General features: G+C 49.5%; 1 protein-coding gene across 1 annotated transcript; it reads left to right on the top strand.

Annotated features, from left to right (window-relative positions):
* The first annotated feature begins 4702 nt into the window (after window positions 1-4702).
* On the top strand, window positions 4703-8956 carry PCDH8 (protocadherin 8). The gene is made up of 3 exons (XM_053970551.1): window positions 4703-7114; window positions 7252-7462; window positions 7922-8956. The coding sequence occupies exons 1-3, from the start codon at window positions 4703-4705 to the stop codon at window positions 8293-8295; spliced, it is 2997 nt and encodes a 998-aa protein (XP_053826526.1). The 3' UTR covers window positions 8296-8956.
* Window positions 8957-16059: the final 7103 nt, after the last annotated feature.

Raw genomic sequence — 16059 nt, forward strand, 5'->3', positions numbered from 1 at the left:
TTCATGCCCCTTTGTTTTAACCTCTTGTATCAAAGACCCCAGCTGCTACTCTGGGAGAGGCTAGAAATTAATCCAATTAAAAAACAAATTCCCTTTGGAATCAAAACTGCTTGCCGGATGGGGGGTACAGGCACGCAATTTCTTTCTTCTGCAAAACAAACTCCTTCTTCTAACTGATGTTTCACAGAGGGGAGATGCAGGCAGGGTAGCATTTGAAGCAAATAAGCAAATTATCAGAATGATTTATAACCCTGGTCCCAACCTGCAGCTCATGGGAAGGTTTGCAGCCGTGTCTTCCTATAGCCCGCATGGTCGGAGACAGAAGCACAATGCCGCATGCTACCCTCCAACACAAACAGCCAGAGAGCAACAAAATCCTTCACTGCTTCGTTCCACTCCTTTGTTTTCCAGAGGTTTTGGTCAGCCTGGGCTTGTGGAGCTTGACAGGTTAACCCACACTTCCTTAGCTTCAGCAGAAATGATTAAACAAGGGGGATTGTTTAGACCCTGAAGCAGAAGGAATTCCTTTGTTTTTGTAGATCACTCCAAGGCAGCCAAGTCGTGGGGATGCCCAAGAAGGAGGCAGGCCTGAGCATGGAGATGAGTTTCCAGCGAGGGAGGGCCATGTCACTGCTATGCAGGCTAAGAGATAAGGGGTGAGGGGACATGTTGCACCTCAACTTCATGTCTAGAGAGAGGGTCAAACAGATCCTCTGGTATGTGGATGAGCAGGACCAGCTGGAGACCATCCAGGTAGCCTGGCTTCTCCTGAGAGGCAGGTATACCACCGTAGGGCTTGTGCCACGAGGGGGTGCCACCCCATCACTCCCAGGGCATGCACTCACCATACAGCCTATGTTGAGAGGGCCAGAGAGGGGCACTTTCAATAGCCAAGGCTTGATACCCTTAAGATCTCCTGGGAACAGGGAAGCACGTATATTGTGCAACAGGGAAGCACACTGCCCCGTGCTTGCATGAAGCTGCACACTCTCCCTCAAGGTACATGTGGTCCTGAGATACTAGATGGGAGTTCAATGGGAACCTTGCCTTCTCTCACACCTCTAAAACACAGGACCTTAAAGCTTATCTCCATGAACAGAGATCCCTGGGCAGGATCCCAGGCACCTGTTGAGAGGAGGGAAGTCTTACCCTGTTGCACTGGGACACCTGACACCTTGACACATATGTGAACCTACTGTGCTGTAAGTGATGGGGAAAAGCAGTTAAGTGTCATCGCTCAGCTGGAGGAGTGAAGAAGAGGATGAGATCCTGGGGTTTTGACACCCCTTGTAAGGCAATAACTACCTGGGGAGAGGGAAAAGCACCCACAAACTTTATTTCCAAGATCTGAATTGGGGAAAAAAAAAAAGAAGTTTAAAGCTGAAAAGGAGAAACCTGGAGTGATTTGCTGGCAATCACTTAACTTGACTGATATTGACAACAGGATGGTGGTCCAAGAGTGCTCCCCCTCCTTGGGAGCAACACATTACCCAAGATCCCAGGTTCACAGAGGTGCGTGGGGAAGCCTTGCTTTTTCCTTTGCCTGGCACCCATCTCTCGGAGCAGCTTTGATTTCTGTGTCTAAAGAGGTACAGAGAGCAGCTTGGCAGCAGAGATCAGACCTCTGGACAGCGCAAAACACCTCCTTCTTTGCACGCTCTGAGTCTCCGCAACAACACTAAGTGCAAGAGAGCTAGTAAATTATTAAAACAACCTTGCAACAGCTCCAGAGAAACCACTAGTGCCTCAGATTCAAAGGAAAAGCTGTGGTGTGAGAATCCCCATTAGTAACAATACGCACAGTTTGCAAGAACATATGTCCTCACATGGAGCAATTAACCAATCTGGGCTGTTTAACCACAATATTTCAAAAAAGTGATTTTAATGCAGCTGATCCGTATGTTTATTTTGAGCTGTAAAACAGGATTCTTCACTAGCCTTTCAGAACATTTCTGAGGTGGGCTCTATTGGGGAGAAGGCAGAGAGACTGATACATTGGGTTTTTTTTAAAAATCAAAGTCAAAACAGCAGAAAAAGAATAACCCAAGCAGGCAGAAAGTATATTTGAACTCTAAAACAAAATACACCCACACATTAAAAAAAAAAAAAAAAAAAAAAAAAAAAAAAAGAAAATGCGTGACGAGCAAGACCCCACTGTGTCCCTCTTAAAAATGGGTTTGAATAGAAAGCATGTGAAAGCAGGACTGGATAGATGGGAAAGGGAAGGATTTCCAAGCCTCCCCTTCTGATTCAGATACTTTCAGATACTTGAGGACACATTGAAAATGCAGCCCTTTTCACCCTTTTCTCCTGCAAAGTGCGTGGGAGGTCAACACAGGTCCTGGTTTATCGATTAATTGGCTTTTTTGTAAAGAATAAGAGCTCCTCGTGGAATAGCCATGCCTTTGCGGGGAGGGGGAGGTGGAGGGAAAGGTCTGGTCTCCTTCCCTGCTCGATCTAATCCTAATTAAAAATAAATTACATGCTGTATGGAACTTGAAATGGCAAAGATAATCTTGTTACACACGAGGGGCCAGCGGCCCCGTTCCCAGGCAGCCCGGTTCCAGTCTCTACACCTCGGACCTCTGCCCGGTGCAGACACCGGCCCGGCTCTGGGCGGCCCGGCCTGAAAGCTCCCCGCCCCGCCGGGCGGCCGCCTGCGGAGCTCCCGGGGGCAGGAGAAAAGAGCTCCGCGGAGGTTTGTTCGTATGGAAACCGCGCATTCGGGGAGCTTTTGTTGGCGGCGGAGCGTGCCCCCCTCCCCGCGTCCCCGCAGCCAGGGCCGAGGCGCGATTTAAATCCCATTTCCATAAGCCGGCGCTGCGGGCAGCCCGCCGCCCCCCGCTCGCGTGCCGCCCCGCGCAGCGCCCCACGCACCCCCGCACGCAGCCCGGGATGGAGCCCCCCGGGATGCGACAGCGCTCCGTGTGCTGAGCCGAGCGCTTTTATCCTAGGTTTTCAAAGGAAACCGGCGCGGGGTTGGACGAGACCGCATTCTGTTTGTCACCCTCCTCCTTTAAAATGAATCTCTTGGGTCCCCTGAGATATGGGGAGACGAGATATGGGGAGAGGAGAGGAGAGGAGGAGGAGGAGGAGGAGGAGGAGGAAGAAGAGGGAGAGGGAGAGGGAGAGGGAGAGGGAGAGGGAGAGGGAGAGGGAGAGGGAGAGGGAGAGGGAGAGGGAGAGGGAGAGGGAGAGGGAGAGGGAGAGGAGAGGAGAGGAGAGGAGAGGAGAGGAGAGGAGAGGAGAGGAGAGGAGAGGAGAGGAGAGGAGAGGAGAGGAGCAGTTGCCCCTCAGGACCCCTATCTTCCTCCCCGTCAGGTCTTCTCCCTGCGGGCCAAGGCCGGCAGCCGCCCTCCCCACGGCTTCTGAGGCACTGCGGGGCTGGGAGGCTGCAGCGGGCTCCGCGCAGGGCCTCGGTGCCTTGCGGGGCAGATGGTTTCGTTCCCCCCGGTTCGTGCCAGGTTTCAGCCTCATGCTGTTATTTTGTTCTTCTGGAACGAGACTGGTGTTGCTTCCCAGAGAGGCCCTATTAGGACAAAAAGAAAATCCTGTGAATAGGCATAACAGGACACCAGGAGGGATAGGTCTTAAATGTATTTTAATATGAGCAGAGCATTGTGTGTAATTCAGTGCTCATCATCGTTTAGTCAAAGAGTTATGGCAGTGATTGGGAATGAATAGAGGGACATAATGGATACATGTGGCGTTTGCTCATTATATTCAACTTAGTCCAACTCTTCTGTGGAAACTGTTCAACTTTCTCTCCCTTTAGCCTGTCATAGTGAAATAATACAGACATTGGTTCCTCGAATGGGATAGCCTGCCATGCTATTATATTTCTACAGCTAACGAGGGCTTCATAAGCCTTTGATACTGCCTGATCTTTGAAACCTTTCCAAATCTTCTCAAGCTTATGCTAAATCCTATTTGGAATTTTTTTTTTCTTTTTTCATCCTCGCCTGCTAGTGCCCCAGGCTTAAGAAACCCGGGCGGTGACATGCATACTAAAGCATGCGGGGACACCTCCTGAAAGGCGACTTACGGCGCTGATCACAGGCTCTCACGCGAGTGACACACCACTCCGGGCGCAGCTGAATGCCGCCCCCACCGCTTCCCCGCACCCCGCTAATGCGCGCCCGCCCCGCGCTCCCGCGGCACGCCGCGACACAGCGCGACATGCTACGGCACGGCATATCACGGCATGCCACGACACGACACCAGTCCCGACTTGTTGGCAGGATTAACAAACCCCACCGCGCACTGCATTCCGTGTTCCCCGCGCCACCTCCGCTGCCGCGCCTACGGAGAGAGGGAAGAGACGGGAGCGGGAGGAAAGGAGGGAGAAAATGAGAAATAAATAAATGGGGGAAAAGAAATAGCGACGGTGCGGGGGAAGGGGAAAAAAGGGAAAAAAAGAAAAGAAAACCCCCAGACCCCGTATAGCTAAGGAAAACAAAGGCGAGCGCCCCGCGACCCCGCTCCCGGCCCGGCCCGGGGAACGCCGGGTGCCGCCTGCCGCCCGCGCTGCGCCGCCTCCCATTGGCTCCGCCGCCTGCTCATTAGCATAGCGCCGTCTATGAAAGGCGGCGCGGCGGGGCGGGGGGCGCAGACCGTGGTGGAGTCATCCCGGTCCGTTCAGCTCGGGCCCGCGTTCATCCCGCCCGCTCTGCGCCGTCGGGCTGAGCCCCGCGCCGCTGCCATGAGCCCTCTGCGGCTGCTGGCCGCCGCCTGCCTGTTGGCCCTGTCCCGCTGCAGGACGGTGAGGTATCGCACCGACGAGGAGGGCGCGCCAGGCAAGGTGATCGGTACTCTGGCCGACGAGATGCCGGTGAAGGCGCCGGGGGAGATGAGCTTTCGCCTGATGCGGCAGTTCAGCAACAGTTCGCTGGTGCGGGTGCGGGAGGAGGACGGGCAGCTGAGCATCGGTGAAACGGGGCTGGACCGGGAGCGGCTGTGTGGCCAAGCCCCCCAGTGTGTCCTGGCCTTCGACGTGGTGAGCTGCTGGCGGGAGCGCTACCGCCTGGTTCACGTGGAGCTGGAGGTGCGTGACATCAATGACAATGCACCGCGCTTCCCCCATGCCCAGATGGCGCTGGAGGTTTCGGAGAGTGCTGCACCTGGCACTCGCCTCCCATTGGAGGTGGCTGTGGATGAGGACGTGGGCTCCAACTCCATCCAGAGCTTCCAGATCTCCCTCAATAGCCACTTTGGTGTGGAGGCACAGACACGGGCGGATGGGGCACGCTGTGCTGACCTGGTGCTGCTCCAGGAACTGGACCGTGAGCGTCAGCCCTCCTACACCCTGGAGCTGGTGGCCAAGGATGGTGGCAGTCCAGCACGCTCAGGCACAGCCACCGTGCATGTCCGTGTTCTTGATGCCAATGACAACAGTCCAACCTTTGCCCAGAGCTCAGTCACAGTGGAGTTGCCTGAGGATGCACCGCCTGGCTCCCTACTGCTCGATCTGGATGCTGCTGACCCTGATGAGGGCCCCAATGGTGAGGTGGTCTATGCCTTCAGCAGCCAGGTGCCCCCTGAGGCACGGCGGCTCTTCCGCCTTGACCCACGCTCGGGCCACCTCACATTGGAGGCTGCCGTGGACTACGAGCGCACCCGCACCTACGAGCTGGACGTGCATGCCCAGGACCGTGGGGCCAGCCCCCGTGCTGCCACCTGCACCGTTGTCGTGCGCCTCACCGATGTCAATGACAATGCTCCATGCATCAGCATCAGTGCCCTCCGTGGTGCTGCCACTGCTGCTGGCGTGGCCTACGTCAGTGAGGCGGCAGCCACTGAGAGCTTCGTGGCCCTTGTCAGCACCACAGACCGCGACTCAGGTGCCAACGGGCAGGTGCGCTGCAGCCTCCGTGGCCACGACCACTTCACCCTGCAGCAAGCCTACGAGGACAGCTACATGATTGTCACCACAGCAGCGCTGGACCGTGAGCGCATCCCTGAGTACAACCTCACTGTGGTAGCTGAGGACCTGGGCTCACCGCCCTTCAAGACTGTCCGCCAGTACACAGTGCGAGTGAGCGATGAGAATGATAACGCACCACTCTTCGCCAAGCCCCTCTACGAGGTGGCTGTACCAGAGAACAACCCCCCGGGCGCCTATATCACCACAGTGGTGGCTCATGACCCTGATCTTGGCCACAATGGTAAGGTCACCTACCGGCTTCTGGAGACACAGGTCATGGGGGCCCCCATCTCCACCTATGTCTCGGTGGACCCCACCACTGGAGCCATCTATGCCCTCAGGACATTCAACTATGAGATCCTCAAGCAGTTGGACCTGAGGATCCAGGCCACTGATGGTGGCTCCCCACAGCTCTCCAGCAGCACTACTGTCAGAGTGAGAATGGTGGACCAGAATGACAACCCTCCTATTATCATCCACCCAGTGCTCACCAATGGGACTGTGGAAATTGGTGTGTCCAGCAAGACCTCCCATGACTCCCTGGTGGCCCAAATCAAAGCTCAAGATGCAGATGATGGGGACAATGCTGAGCTCACCTTTGCCTTCCTGGAAGAGTCCCAGCAAGACCTCTTCACCATCAACCCAAGTACTGGGGACATTGTGCTGAGGGGTGACCTCTCTGAAGAGCTGGGACAGCTATTCAAGGTCATCCTCACTGTGACAGACAATGGCAGACCTCCCCTGGCCACAACTGCCACAGTCAACTTCCTGGTGACCGCCACTGCTCCATCCAGTATCCAAGACAGAGCCAAGCCCAGCTCCTGGGAAGGAAAGGCTTTGCAGTGGGACATCCCTCTGATTGTAATCATTGTCCTGGCAGGCAGCTGCACCCTCCTCCTGGTGGCTATAATCACTATTGCCACAACCTGCAACAGGCGCAAGAAGGGGAACAACATCAAAAACAACACTGCCCTGAAGGACCAAATAGACATCTCCCACCTGGAGAAGGGCCATCAGGAGGAGGGCAGCCAGAGGGGGAACATATTTGAGGTACGAACCTTTCCCAGCAAAACCTCTTTCACCAGCCCTGACCCCTCTCCAGCGGCTGAAGAGATCTCCACCACTGAGAGCGGCAGCGACAGCACTTGCCTCTACGAGGGTCAGAAGAGGCTGAGGGGACAGAGTGGGGAGGTAAGGTCCCACGCAGGGAAGTGGGGCAAAGGGTTGGGGGGTGTCTTGGAGGATGTGAATTGCAGAGGTGCAGTTAATGTTGGTTTACCTTTCACCACTTCCCTCTCTCATGTCTTTTTGATTTTCCTCCCCACCAGCAGGGTTTTGCTGCCACTCCAAGCTACAACAAGGAGCCTGCTCCCCCCGTGGCCATTTGGAAGGGACACTCCTTCAACACTATCTCCGGCCGGGAGGCAGAGAAGTTCAGTGGCAAGGACAGCGGCAAAGGCGACAGTGATTTTAACGACAGTGACTCAGATATCAGCGGAGATGCCCTGAAGAAAGATCTCATCACACACATGCAAAACGGTAAGGGCTCTGCCCCTGCTCCCCACTGGACCTCAGACAGAAAGATGGGTGGATGGGGAGGTGGATGAAGGGACCCATTCGTGGGGCACAGTGATCAGGCAGGGCAGCTGGAAGGGGAAGCCAGACACTGCATGGCTCAAACTGCCCATCTCCTTGTAGCAGGCTGTTAGGTGTTGGTTCCTCTCTGCACTGAGCACAAATTAGGATTTGCCAGAAGTGCTGTAGGATTGGATTTTTTTTTCCCAAAAAAAGGTTCCCTTAAAGCTAGAATTGCAAGGAGTGTCCCTAACAAAACAACATTACCTAACCAAGCCTGGATTTTTGTTGTGCTGTTAATTATCGCCTCCTCACTCCTACTGTCCATGCAATGAATCATCTTGTGACTGGTAACTCTAAGGATTGTGAACGGTGTGGATTTATTCCTGCAGTAGTGACAGGTTTCTCCTCCCCTCTCTCTAGGTCTGTGGGCATGCACAGCTGAATGCAAGATCCTGGGGCACTCTGACCGCTGCTGGAGCCCCTCCTGTGGCCGAGCCAACCCTCACCCCTCTCCATATCCTTCAGCACCCCTCTCCACCTTCTGCAAGAGCACATCCTTGCCCAGGGATTCCCTTCGCAGGGACAACTTTTATCAAGCCCAGCTGCCCAAAACAGTCGGGCTTCAGAGCGTCTATGAGAAGGTGCTGCACAGGGACTTTGACCGGACGATCACACTCCTGTCCCCACTGCACCCTGCACAGCTCCCCGACCTTCAGGAGATCGGGGTGCCCCTGTTCCCAGCCCCCTCGACTAGATACCTGGGCTCCCAGACTGAGACGACTGAGAAGGCGTAGCCCAGCGTGCTCCCCCTCGAGTGCACCCCTTCCTGCACACACAACTAGGTCATTCCTGAGAGCCTTTAAGTTATTGACCAGATCCAGTGTCATATGTGTAAATATGCAAGATGTGCCTTAAAAATGAAGTCATTTGGGAAAGATTTCCAATCAGATCAGTACTGTTTGATATTTGCAAACAAAAAAAATTGTTTGTAGTTAATGTAATTTTTATGAAATGTGCAGTATTTACATTTCTTTTCATGTTTTCTACATTGGGGTTTTTTTCTTTTGCTTTTGGTTTACCTATGGCTGCCATTTTTTGTAGTGTTTTTAACCTGTACATTGTGTAATGTAATGTTTGTACATAATGAAAATTTGTTATATTTTTATATAATAAATACTTAAAAATGGGAATTCTTGCCAAAGGAGCTGTCTGAAAGACACTGTAATAACAATTAATAATAATAATATCCTGAATATATAGAATCTTGTAAGGGAAATTCCTCTTTCACGGTGTAATAATAACCTAAGCAATCCAGTGTACTGAGAAGTTTGCCTTGCCAAATGTGACTTGTATTTCTTGAGTCTGTGGTCAGCTTAAGTGTTATTTAATTGCTTTTGGTTTCTGTAATCTGTATCACTGATAAACACTAATAAAGGTTTTGTGATGTTCAGAGGATTCTGTTCATGGATTTCATGCTTCAAGGCATAGAGGTCTTCACAGGTCAACAAAAGTATTTTGTGCTGGAAAATACAGTGGGAAGAAGCTACTTTTAGTCTTGCCCATCATTGGTCTCTGGCAATACCTCTTTAGAGCTAAACCTCCAGCTTTTAATGCTGGGTGGCAGGGAGGCTGGGGTGACAGAGCTAGCCTTTGCTTGTCACTGTCTGGTGTGAGCTTTTCCAGCTCGATCCTTCACCAGTGGGGAGCGGTGTAATTTTAGTGAAGCAAGTGAAGCTCTGTTCATCAGTGGAAATGCTCGTGCTGTGCTAATGTCTTTGCATCAGCAGCCACCCAAGCACTTTGCTTTCTGCTCTGTCTGAGACATTGAGTCAGGCTCTATGGGTATGTGCTCAAATGTTTACCTCTTGTTAAAGCAGCCTTACTAAAGGACAGTAGCTTGTGTTTATGTACATATATTTATACATCAAGGGAAAGGTGCATAAACAGGAATCAAAAATGTTCATTATATTGACATTTTCTATTGTACATATTTCTCTTCTCACTGAAATGACTGTCCTGGAAAAAAAAAATTATAGCTTTCAAATCAGAGCTTTGAAATTCCTTCCTATGAGGGTTTCAAGCTAAAAGTAGATATCAAATCCTTCTGCTGAAATTAGGTATAGAATAGCATTTAATGAAACAAAATGAAGTATGAAGGTTTCCTCCTGTGTTCAAAAAATGCTTACACCAGAAGTAACACTTCTACTGGAGTTTTAATATTTGATTGAAGTTTTCCAAAAGGGAGAACTGCTCCTTATATATGGACTGTATAATTTCACATTTTGTACAAATTAATAGTCCAAAAATCTGTATAAGGCAAAGTTTTGGGGTTTAATCATTAATTCTTTAACTGTTTATCTAATTGGTATGGTACATATCTACAGAATATGACTCACCAATATAAACTCAAGAAATATAAAACTTTCTTAGATATACGCAAAGCTCTATTTGGCTTTGTGTCTCAAAATGTAAGCAGAAAACATCTCACTTGTATGTCTCTTAACCAACAAAAATCCCCTTTCTCCCCCAGCTTCCAGCTTTCTCAAGCTCATGTAGCAAGAGTGGCAGAACCCAGTCAAGCTTTTATGTACATGGGGTCTGAGTTTTAACTGGGGCTTCATAAAAGCCACGGTGTGAAGATTTGTGGTGGGCAAAGAGTTTCAGAGATTGAACTTGAAGGGAATTTAAATTAGGCTAATGTAAGACTCAGTTGGGAAGCTACATTTGTGATATATCTCCTATGGTCAGGAAAACAGGTGAGCATTTTTGGTGATTCCTCTAAAGTCTGGTAGTAAAAATCATGATGCATCTAATGAACATAGAGGGTCATCTTGGTTAAATTTAGGGCTGAAGTTGTGGCTGAAGGATGGGTGCTGAGAAAAAGCTGGTAGCCTCCCTTCTGGCTAATCACCAGTGATGCAGAGCAGCAATGCTTGCATGGGAAGTAATTAGTCATAACTGAACTCAGGGAGGGAAGGCTCTCTGTCAAAAAAAGCAGGGCTGCCTGATAAGCTGGTTCTTCCTCATCTAGTTCAAAAGCCTGGATTACATACCCCAACACCTTCACAGCAGGTTCCTAGACTCCCCTGGCAGGGCCAGTAAGGGACGGTTCATCATACTGGGTTTTTGCATCAAATTCATGCTGTTTCCTGCAACAGAGTTCGTGTCCTTCTGGAAGTGGATTGATGCTCCTCACTGCCTGATCAGGAGTTTGGGCCACCCCAGTGCAAGGCAACCTTGAAATGGCAGGAAACTAAAGTCACTTGTTCCTTTTCCCGAAACAGCTTTCAGCAGCAAGCAGCTACAGTCTCATTGGGGTTTGGGATCTGTCTGTTCTGGCATCCCACATGCTGTAAAATGTGGGATTTTAGTATTAAATACCACTCAGTGTTTAAATCTGAGCCCATCATTTCACAGGGACTCTCTGGTTAGTGGAAAGATACAGACTTCTTCTGAGAGCTTCTCATCTTGGCCTGGGCAGGCAATGGGGACTGTTCAAGTGCATCACTGAAGCTCCTGATCTCCCCTTTTCTTGTAAAGACAAGGGGCAGCAGTCTAAACTCCTAGATGCACATAACTTTTAGATGCCTAAAATTAGATGAGGGAAGTCTCCAAGCTCCATCAGATAAGAGCACACAGTACCCAAAGAACAGCTGAATGCAGAGGGGAGTCCAAAACTTAGTTCCTGGGCTAAGTCCCTGGGATTTGCTCCATTGATGCTATTTCAGTGTGTATGTCCTAGTTTTATTCTTTTAGTTTTTGATTATCCGATTATCCTGAGATTTTTGCTAACATACTTCATAAATTAATACAGCATTCCTATCAGTTAAATTCCATTTATTTGCCAAGCACGGTGTGACATCAGCCCTATGTCACATGATGAGACTGTATGACCACAGAACATCTTGCTCACAAAGAGCTACCTTCTCCTGTCTGCCTTTCCCTGGCTCAGAGGGCAGAGGTGAGGAGGGGGTGCCAAGACACAGGAATGGAGACAGCACTCCTTCACTGAGCCAGCATTAATTCCATAGCCCAAACTGACTACAGCAGCAGGACATCACAGAAGCATTGACACTGAGCTTGAGCCTGCTTCTGCTGAAATCTCTGGTAGTCACCTACAATGGAGCCAAGTACCCTCAACACCCTCCACAGTCACTGGGGAGAAACAGGTACTTTTAGGGCATGAAACAGAGAAGTGGGTAATTCCCAGAGGCTCTTTTCCAGGTGTACCTTCACAGCCATTAATGCATAGCTGCAATATGTCTCCTGAGTGCCCCAATGATATTCTGGGACTGTGGGCTTGCATCTGACACCCTGGAGACCTTAGGCAGGCCTCCAAATCTGTTTGAACTCTCAATAATTTAAATTCACTTTCCCAAAGTCAAGTCTGTTTCACCCATGACAGTAATTGGTAAGTGATCTCTGTCTATCTCGACCCATGAGCTTTTCTCATCTGATTTTCCACCCCTGTTCTACTGAGGAGAAATGAGGAGGGGCTGAGTGAGAAATGTGGATGGGGTGAATGAGAAATGGGGAGGGGGTTTGGCTGCTGACCAAGATCTACCCACCACATGCACCAAGGAGACAAGATCTCAGAGATGCCTTCTCTGGTACTTCAGCCAAAACATTAGTGAAATTCCCACTGACCTGCTCTTCTGTCCTGTGCCACTTGAACGCCTTCAAGGATGCTTTATGTATTGAGATATGTGATGGACTCAAACACCACTGAGGTGCCTGATTCTGGTTCCTGCAGTGCATGCTGTAGGAGCAGGACTCCTCCTAAAACAGGGTGGCAGCACCCATGCTTATAAGTGGACGAGTCTGTGACCTCTGGGGTGGGGGTTTAATCCTGTGTCCTCAACACATGCAAGACGTGTTGAAAATGTGTCAAAAAATGCTGCTGGGACCACGCCCTGAAGGCAGAGAGACACCAAGTGGGGTTTAGCTGAAGATTCAAACAGATGTGACTTCTGTGGCCAGTGTGTAGAGTCTACATGAATGACAGGCATCTGCACTCCTGTAGCAGACAAGGAGAGCTAGTCAGGGGGGGCTAGGGGGGCTGACATCTCACAGTAGCCACCTGCATTCTCTTTTCACAATTGCTCTCTAGTCTCCCATAACTGTGTTGACTACCTCACCATTGTACATGACAGCAGACTAGGCACCTGTCCTAAACACAGGCACAGACCTGGATATAAAAATTCAGGTGAGTGCACTGTCGCCTAAAGGGATAGTCCATCATCTCTAGCTCCAGCTTCATTTTCCCTTGACTCCTTTGACAGCACCACCCAGGAAAGTCATCTACTCATGGAGAGATGTACCAGAGTAACAAAATCAGGTAGATTGCTGCACATTTAGCTCATCTAGATGTCAAGCATATGTTAGGAAGGGGGCAGAGAGAGAAAAGGGCCCCAGGGCCTGGAAAGAAGATAGGATTGTGTTTTTGAGCAGCAGCCAACAAAGTAGATCAGCCTATATGTAATGTAAAACCTCTGGAGGTTTCTAATCGATTTCAAGGTTGGTCAAGGAGAAAACATTTCCTTTTGGATAATTTGAAGGCTTAGCATCACTAGTGGTAATGCCCACTGACTCTTCAACTGTCACCTAAGCCCAAATTTAGCTTGAAGAATGTGGACTAATAACTGAAGTGTTACTTCCCACCACATACACCAAGGTCTTCAAGTGTTTGTTATTTAAACGGATGGATAGGAGAAGCTCCCTGGAGTTGGTTTCCCCCTCAGCAGTGATACAGAACCCTCCTGCTGGACACACAAAGTTGATTTCACACTCATGCCCATGATGCCCATAGAAAGGAAGCAGATGGCCACCAAGTTGAGAAATGCAATTACTTAAGAAGCCAGTGGGTTCATTCAGTTGATAATTATTAATTATTTTTGAGTGGGCATTAGAATCCTCAGGGTCACAGGCATGAGCACTCAGCCTGCAGCAGGCAAATCCCACTTGCCTGTCAGCTCCTGCTGCAGTGGATGGCTGGCCACTATGCCTAGAGGGTACTTTTTGAGTAAGGAGGACCCACCAGCCCCACATCTGAGGTAAGGAAGCAATCCTGTGCTGTGCTCTAGTCAAATACTGCTAAAAAATGCAGAGGTATTTGTGGCAACTTCATCTTTCAGATCTGAAAACTGTTCTAAGTTGTGTGTTTGCCTTAACCGACATTGGATGAACGTGCTGGAGGCCAGAAGTGGAGGCTGCCTCCTATCCATTCTCCTAAGTGGATGGCCGAGTGCCGGGTGACAGGAATTACATTTGTCCCTGCAGATGTCTGCTAGGCAGCCCATCTTTGCAGACCAGTATAGGCTACCCCGGACTGAGTCCCGCAGAGTAACCCTCAGTTAGCTGGTCAACGGGTGCCTGGATAGCGTAATTAAAATCTCCACCAGGAAGACAGAAGGACTCTTGAGCTGCTGGAATCCAAGCGGGTTTATTGAAGATTGATCAAAGGAGTAGGGAGGCAGAAATAGGAGCAGGGAGACAACCACACTCAGGGGAGGCAGACTCTGAGAGCCTGGGGAAGAAGGGGCCAGAGTATATAACTGGGGAGGGAAGGAGTAACTCGGGTACAAATGATCCAATGGGAAGAGGGTGTAAGGGATGGGGTAACATAAACTGGGCCAATGAGGGAAAAGGGAAGGAGTGGTTTAAAGAGGGAACCATTAGAAACAACGAAAACAGGGAAACTTTCCAGAACTTGGGGAGATGACTCTGGGGAAATGCCTTATGCTAAATGACTGTAGTTTCCCATGGCATTCCCACACTGTCCTCCCCATGGGCAAATCCCACAGGCCAGCTCCCAGGACCTTTTACCCCCCTGACTGCTGGCTGCAGCCTTCTACCAGGGTGTTGAGTTCTGACCCTGTCCTGGTTGGCTGCTCTGTGGATGATCACTGTACACAGCCTTGTACTCCACCCCCTCAGGATGGGGCAACTTACTGAAGAACAACCAGCCCAGAAGTCCCTGCAGACAAGTTCTCCTTTTTTTTTCCACAGGTTCATACTCTGTGTAGAAATACTCCTTTGTGGTTACAGCAACATAGCTTCGGGATAACTTAAATTTGGTCCTGCAAGAAGAGGTTAGTTTTGCAGGATGTCAGCAGAGGTCATGATGATAGAGAGCTCAGAGGGACAGAGAGACAAAAAGAAGAAAGGGCAACAATTTCCTTCCTTCACCTGGAAAACTCTTCTCCCATTCACAGTGAGAAGACAAAAAAAAGCAGGGAGTTTGGAAAGACAGGAGAGAGGGACCCACATGATGGCGGACTAAGCTGTCTAGAGGCTGCAAACACACAAAGGTTTGAGAGGATGATCCCAAGTTAAATAAGCAATTTCATTATGTACAGAGGATCCTCAGCTTAATTCATCCTCTTTTTCCATGCAAAACATGTCCACTGGACTTGGAAGAAATTCAAGAACCTTGACTTTCCAAAAGTCCTACATCAGGCACTAAAAGCAGATTCAGTGGACAACTAGCTAGAGAATAGCATGAAGAGGCACCTCTGCAAATCAAAATCTTAACATTGCTTTTGTCTACAAATTTCCTACCTGAATCTCCACATGTGGGAAAACAGTATACAGTGTATTTGGGGTGTGACCCCTAAGTGAGAGCATTCCATCCCCAGCTCTCTGCTGCAGCTCCTAGAAAATAATTCACCAAGGTCTACTCTCTCCCTAGAGTTTAATTTCACTTCTGTGCCAGACTTTCATCCTCCCTCCCTCCCTTGGGGGCTTGATCACTAAAGAAACGGGATCACTTCAGGGCGGGCAGCCTGCTGTGACTTTGCCTGTTGGAGTAATGTACAATTACAAGAGATCCAAGATACTTCTGAACACACAGCTTGGTAGCATCTTAATTAAAACAGAGCAATGCTACATCTACGCTTGACAAGGCCATAGATGAGAACATTTTATGAAGCTCTAGGAGGTAAAGGAACATGTTCAAGGCTATGCCACATATCTGTGAGAGAGCTGGGAGTAAATCCAAATGTGTTTTGTTTACATATCAGCATACAGCGTGACACATGCAATGAATCCAGGACAAGACCAGATGGATGCACCAGAGACCAGTGGCATGAGAAGGTAGAAAAAATTTCTTCCAGTCACTTCACTTGAAAGAGAAAGAGAGTCTTGCCTCTGTCCTCTCTCACCCACACCAGTAGCAAGCCATCACTGTCCAAATCACCTTTGTAGAAGTCGCCATGATCAGATGATAACAAAGAGGTTCAGTCGCTTCCAAATTCATGGCTCCTTTGGGCCCCAGGATGGCCGGGGTACTGCTTTGTTTTACCACCCTGGCACGACCTGGGTTTTCTTAGCAGTTATTTATTTTTATTTATTTAACTCTGTAAATTGATTATCCATGTAACAACTTTAATCAATTATCTGTGGCAAACAACTTCTCTGCAAGTTAATTTGCAAAGTTCTTCCCTGACCTAGCAATATCTGATTGCATCATATAAGAGCTTAACTTTGAAATGGCAACACATTTCATTAAAAATAACTAATAGCTGCAGGGTTTAAAGATGTAAATGTCAATTTTCTTA

This window comes from Vidua macroura, chromosome 2 (assembly GCF_024509145.1).
Source record: "Vidua macroura isolate BioBank_ID:100142 chromosome 2, ASM2450914v1, whole genome shotgun sequence".
In the NCBI taxonomy this organism is placed as follows: domain Eukaryota; kingdom Metazoa; phylum Chordata; class Aves; order Passeriformes; family Viduidae; genus Vidua; species Vidua macroura.